The sequence below is a fragment of the Podarcis vaucheri genome (genome assembly GCF_965113315.1).
Source record: "Podarcis vaucheri genome assembly, chromosome: 8".
In the NCBI taxonomy this organism is placed as follows: Eukaryota; Metazoa; Chordata; class Lepidosauria; order Squamata; family Lacertidae; genus Podarcis; species Podarcis vaucheri.
Genome location: NC_138766.1, coordinates 62,157,804 through 62,163,803, shown reverse-complemented (window position 1 = coordinate 62,163,803; position 6,000 = coordinate 62,157,804). Strand labels below are relative to the sequence as shown.

The window sequence follows — 6,000 nt, the reverse complement described above, 5'->3', positions numbered from 1 at the left end:
TACCTTTAAGGCCAATTGGATCACCTCTGTTTCTATATTTGTTGACGCTCTCAGAGAATTAGTGAGATGGGTAACTGATTAAATAGTCAACAAAATGAGCACAGCAGTAAGAAGAGTTTTAGCCAGCACAATCCCTGCTATGCTCATTTTCTACTTGCAAGGAGGTGTGTTGTTTGTTATTTTAAACATTGGGAACCTTCACAAATGGCATACCTCACCTATAGACTGAAGTGAGATACAGTGCATTCTGCTACCTCACCTTATTGCATCAGATACAGCGACTGGGGCACCTTCCTTTGTTGGGAAGATTGCATGTGATTACTGATAGAGGTTAAAGGTAATGGATGGTTTAAGGTAAACAGAAATCTCTCTGGAATGTATGAAAGGGAAAAACCAGGCCATTGACAGTTTGGCTCCAGGGCTGGCGAACTTCCAGCACCAGTCCCCACCACAAGATATCTTCACACAACTGGGAATTAAGCAGTAGGAGGGTTCAAAGCAACTGTGAAACCTGTCATTTTAGAAATTAGCAGGTTGCTTCAAAAGCCACACACAGACAAGTTCCCTCAGAAGAAGGGAGGAGCCTACTTAGGATCAAGCTTGCTTGTGCCTAAAAGCTTCTGAACTGAAAGCTTTCCTTTTTGAGTCTAGATGAGTGGAGAGAGGTTGCAGAGCGTGCATGGTGAAGGAAACGCGCTCTGTGCATGCTCAGAGCTCCTAGCGTATTATTACTTGATATGCTCTCAGCCAAGAGTTGTGCCCAGCATTGCAAAGCAGCTATGGGGTCGAACCCACGGAATGTTGTTTTTTAAGTGCTGAACACCTGTTCAACACTTTCCACAAGTGCATCTTCCTAGCCCACACAGGCTGCGCATCCACATACATTGAAAGCACATTGAAAGCACCTGTCTCCTCGCCTCCAAAGAATCCTGGGAACTACTAGTTTACCTCACAAAGCTACAGCTTCCTTTGCAGGATTGGGGGGGGGGGTATGTGCTTTAAATGTGGTTTAAACGTATGGTATTATGGCTCTCCCCCGCCCCCATGGTCTTGGGGTCGCTCCCTCACACCTTTGCCTGTGCTGAGGCGCCGACAACACCCCCTTCCCCCTCAAGCGGGATCCGCCTCTTTTAACCTCTTTTCCCCAGCTTCAAGAGTCCCGGAAACTGCGCGCCTGCCTCGCTCGCCTGAGGCACCTGCCCCGCCTCGCCCCCTCCCCTTCCCGCCTTTTTCCCTCTCCCGGGGCAGGAGCCGGCCGGCGGCCGGGCTTGGGTGGGGCAGGAGGGGACGGCGGAGGGGAGGAGCGCGGCTGAGGGCGGGCGCCAGCGCCGAGCCGAGGAGCGCTGCCTGGGACGGAGCGCTGGCATTTGTCGCGGGAGCCTCGGCAGGGGACGCAGCGCAGCGCCCCGAGAACAGCAGCAGCAGCGGCGGCGGAGGAGCCGAGCTCGGCCCGGGCGCGCCCCGCTCCCCCTGAATGACGGGCGGCAGGTTCGACTTCGACGATGGCGGCACCTACTGCGGCGGCTGGGAGGAGGGCAAGGCCCACGGGCACGGCATCTGCACCGGGCCCAAGGGGCAGGGCGAGTACGCGGGCTCGTGGGCGCACGGCTTCGAGGTGGTGGGCACCTACACCTGGCCCAGCGGCAACACCTACCACGGCTACTGGGCGCAGGGCAAGCGCCACGGCTTGGGCGTGGAGACGAAGGGCAAGTGGATGTACCGCGGCGAGTGGTCGCACGGCTTCAAGGGCCGCTACGGCGTGCGCCAGAGCCTCACCACCCCGGCCCGCTACGAGGGCACCTGGAGCAACGGGCTGCAGGACGGCTACGGCGTCGAGACCTACGGCGACGGAGGTGAGGGCGAGAGGCGGGCGGGCGGGCGAGCAGCGGCCGCCAGGGGGCGCGCGGAGAAGGCGCGCCACGGCTTCCACACGTGCGCGTGTCCAATCCCCGGTCGCCGGAGTGCAGCGCTGCGCTCGGCAGCTTCCCGAGTTGGTGCGCTCGCTCCCTCTTTCACTTTTATTTTTCCGCGGGTAGCAGGTGCATTCTTTGAAGCGTCCCGCTTGAGAAAGGGAACGCGCGGCGCTCTAGGTTCGAGGAGCAAAGGAGGAGGAAGAGAGCCTGCAAAAGTTTCGCCTTGCTCACCGCGAGGATTGCGCAGAGTCCAGGTTTCTCTGTAAAAAGTATCGACCCCACCACCGTGCATAGGTGGCAACCGCCGCGAAGCCGACGGCCCTTTGTAGCTTCATGCAAAAAGTGAGAGGCGGCTGACACCCTGCTGCTGCTGTTGATCTTCCGCCTTCTGGGAATGAAACAGGCGCCGATAAGGCAGTATTAGCACATTTGTACGGCTTGTCTTGCACAGGCGGTTTGCAGCGCAGACAATAGATAATGCCCCACCCCACCCCCCTTCTATCTTTTTTTGCTACAATCGCACAGTTCAGTTCATCAGATACATCCGAGTGTGGGCGCGTGTCCACCAAAGCCTATGCCACAATACATATATTGGTTAGCCTTTAAGCTGCCATAAGACTCTTTGTTGTTTTGGCTGCAGCATGCTAACCACAGATATTCCTCTGGAATTTCCAAATTGAATTAGATCCTCCCTTCAGTTCTCCTATAAGCTGATATTAAAAGAGTGAGGAAAGTCCACCCTTTCTGCCACTCTGATTGCTGTGACAGTATGTTAAGTTGCTAAGGGGGATCTAATCTGCATTAAATCATATTTGAGTAAGCACCCTGTTATCTGCTTGGGCACATAATTGCAGTAGGTGTTGTGGGATGAACTGAGTATGGGCTGCCTGACTTAAATTTAGATGGTTGCCTAGGTTGCCTTCAGACATCCTTTTCCCACCTCAGCATTTCCGTGCAATACAGTTGCTTAGGTCTCTCCTGAAAACCCTGAACGCAGTTTTTAGCTTGCTCAACATCATGAGTTTGAGGCTGCATGTACGCCACACATTTAAAGCTCACACACCCCCAAAAAAGAATCCTGGAAACTGTAGTTTGCCAATCACAGTTGCTACAATTTCCAATACCCTGAACAAACTACAGTTCTCGGGATTCTTGGAGGAGGCAGATGCATGGAGTATTTAAAATTAACTTTTACAAGGGAGGAATTAAATGTTACGGTACTGTTTTTTAGGATTGTTACTTTTCTTTACCAGCTGATAGAAATATTTCCATTATTTTACCTTTCTGGAATGCAGAACCTTTTTGCAGTTTGTTCTTCTGTGCCTGATGGCAAATTCACACAGTAGCGGTGGTGCGTTAGCCCTTGACACCATGCTCCTGAGCCTGCTACTGGGTAAACCTCATTCTGGTTTAAACAGAAGCTGCGTCAAGATAGCACTGGTACCCCAGAGTGGCAGCAGGCTAGTTATCTTTTCTAGGCCATCCTCCCTTATTTCTTCTGGGGTGTTCAATCAGTAATTACCGTAAATCTCAACAAAAACAAGGATGAAATAAAAAGCCACTTTAAAACAAATAAAATCCAACAGAACAAAACAGAAATGTGATGAAAGCTTGGGGCTGGGCAAGCTCACCAGGAGAGTGCATGCCATAGGCAGGGTGCAAAAACCAAAAGACACCTCTCTGTAATTGCCATCCAGTTAATCTTGGGTAGTGGGCAGAAGGTCCTCAGATGAAGGATAGAGGGCATAGTCATATTTGTGTGGAACAAGACCATGTTCCCATGGCATTTAGGGATTCATAGGTTGTAACCAGGACTTCAAATTGTACATGGCAATAGGCTGGCAGCTTGTGTAGATATTTAACTACTGGTGGGATGTGATCACTATTGATGTTTGCAGTCAGCAGCCTAGCAGCTGAATTCTGAAGTTCCCAATAAATCTCCAAAGGCAGCCCTATTTGCAACATGTTTTAATAGTCCAACCGAAAGTTTACCAGGGTACGGAAGCAAACTGTGAGCAGGGCATGTGCATCAAAAGAAGTTGGTGCACCAGCCATAACTGATGAGTTTGACAAGGCCGAATAGTTATATTTTGAGATCAGTGAAGATGGTTATTGTTCTGAAAGCACTTACAGCATATTTTACCATCAATATCTGAAATGTGAACTAGCCTTGCATCTAGGGGGGAAAGTTCCTAATTTCTTCTGACAGCAAAGTGAGCATAACAGGGGGCATGAAACAGGAGTTCATTTAGGTCAGTTAAGAGTACATCTTGTCCAGATAAATTGTTTCCCTGACATACTGTACTTGTGTCATATTGAGCACTGTACAAAAAACAAAAATAGGCTGGATCCTTGCCATTTACAATTACAAAACTCATCTAAAGCTGTTGAGCTGCTTTTGATTTATTCCAGCCCAAATGTATAATTGGATCAATCTATTTAAAATTTCAGCGCACTGCATACATTAATCACACAACCACCTCAAGCTATGGAAGAGGCAGGATAATAATATTTAAAGTAAATAAAACTTGGGCATGTTTATCTTGCTTGTGTTAGCAATTAATGCTGCATAACTAGTATGTAGGAAGTTTGCTGTGGTACATTATTCTGCAAAATGTGGTCGGCAACACAAAAAAGTCTTGTGTTTTAATATCCTAATCCAATTGCCCTTCATTTGGATAGAATTTGCCATAGATTTCAACAGAACTTACTTCCAGGGAAGTATAGTTAGATCAGCGGTTCTGAAACTTATTTTTATGAGCCACAGTTTCAGAATAAAAATTTCCTCATGCCACACCATTTTTAATTGATAAAAAAATACACTGGAAAACAAAAGAAAACAACTCTTAGCAGTGCTTGATTTAGAACACAACTGCTTTATAATATGATCAGGGGATATCCAGAAAGTATAAAACAATGCAGCTAGCTACAGAAGAACATGAACAATTCCCGAAATATAATTATAAACGAGGCTCTTACACACGTACCGTAAGTATATATACAAAGGTATCACTTGATGCTCTCATTTTGAAAAATTATCTATCCATATTCCGCAAATAAAAATAATTATTTTGATACTTTACTACACTACACTGAAATGTTCAAATGTTTCTTTGATTGTCCTTGAATCTTCCTGCCACATTTGCTAGCCTCTCCTGCCACACCCTTTGAGAACCACTAAGTTAGGGTATTAGCCTAACTGCCCTGTTCTCTGCATGTTTATTGGCACACAGTGGGACTTACGTAATTCAGTGAAGAAGCGAACTGCATATTGCATATTAACGCACACAACATTCCCCAGAACTTCTTCAAAAAAGAAAAGAAAAGGCTGTTTCTGGAGCAGGAAAGTGGCCACTGAGGCTGGGGAAGGGCATAAGGCTCTTCACTTGCCCATCATTTCCCTGCTCTACATCATTTCCCACATGCAGCTAGCCTACCTGGCCAGTGTGGGTTGTTTTCATCATCACTCAGAGAGAATGAGTTAGCTCTTGACTGGTGGTAGAAGAAGAACAAAAGTCCATATATTGCCAGCTTCAAAATATGACTTTTTATTTTAACATTGCAAGACAAAACCTACGTCAATTTCCTGGCAGATATCTCTAGATTTAAAGCATAAATCTGAGTGGTGCTTCAGTATATCCTTTGTGTTAAATAGAGACTAGCAACATTTTTAATGGAAAATGCACAATCCTCTGTGCAGGTTTACTTGGAAGTGAGTTTGACTATAGTAAGGTTTTCTCAGTGCAGGACTGCAGCGTCAGAGTTCTTTTGTCAAAAGACCAATTCCTAATTCTCATCCAACTGGCCATGCAATTTTATTTGCAAGGCTGGATTGTATAGTGATCTGCGGGGTGGGATGTTGTGTGCTTTAAAATCTAAAGTTCGTGTGTTAGATGTCATTAATGAGAAGTACCAAACATGCCTTTCTGTCATGTTTGTGGGTGGCCGCTTTTTCTCAGCTGTTGGAAGAACAATATGTGAGAATAAAAAGTAAATATTAACTATGAAAGATAAATATTTTACTCCTAAGGAATACATTTGCTAAAACATCAAATGTTTATTTCAAATGGGTTTTTGTAGTTTGTTG

General features: G+C 46.8%; 1 protein-coding gene across 3 annotated transcripts in view; it reads left to right on the top strand.

Annotated features, from left to right (window-relative positions):
- The first annotated feature begins 1,328 nt into the window (after positions 1-1,328).
- JPH1 (junctophilin 1) overlaps positions 1,329-6,000 on the top strand; it is a 61,503-nt gene continuing 56,831 nt past the window's right edge. The window contains exon 1 of one of the 3 annotated variants that reach the window (XR_014222180.1): positions 1,329-1,853. Coding sequence is in view for 2 of the 3 variants with exons in the window: in XM_082233833.1 (XP_082089959.1) it covers positions 1,475-1,853 (379 nt within the window). In the remaining variant the exon portion in view is untranslated. The remainder of the gene's footprint in view (positions 1,854-6,000) is intronic. The other 2 variants (XM_082233833.1, XM_082233832.1) reach the window with 2 other exon arrangements.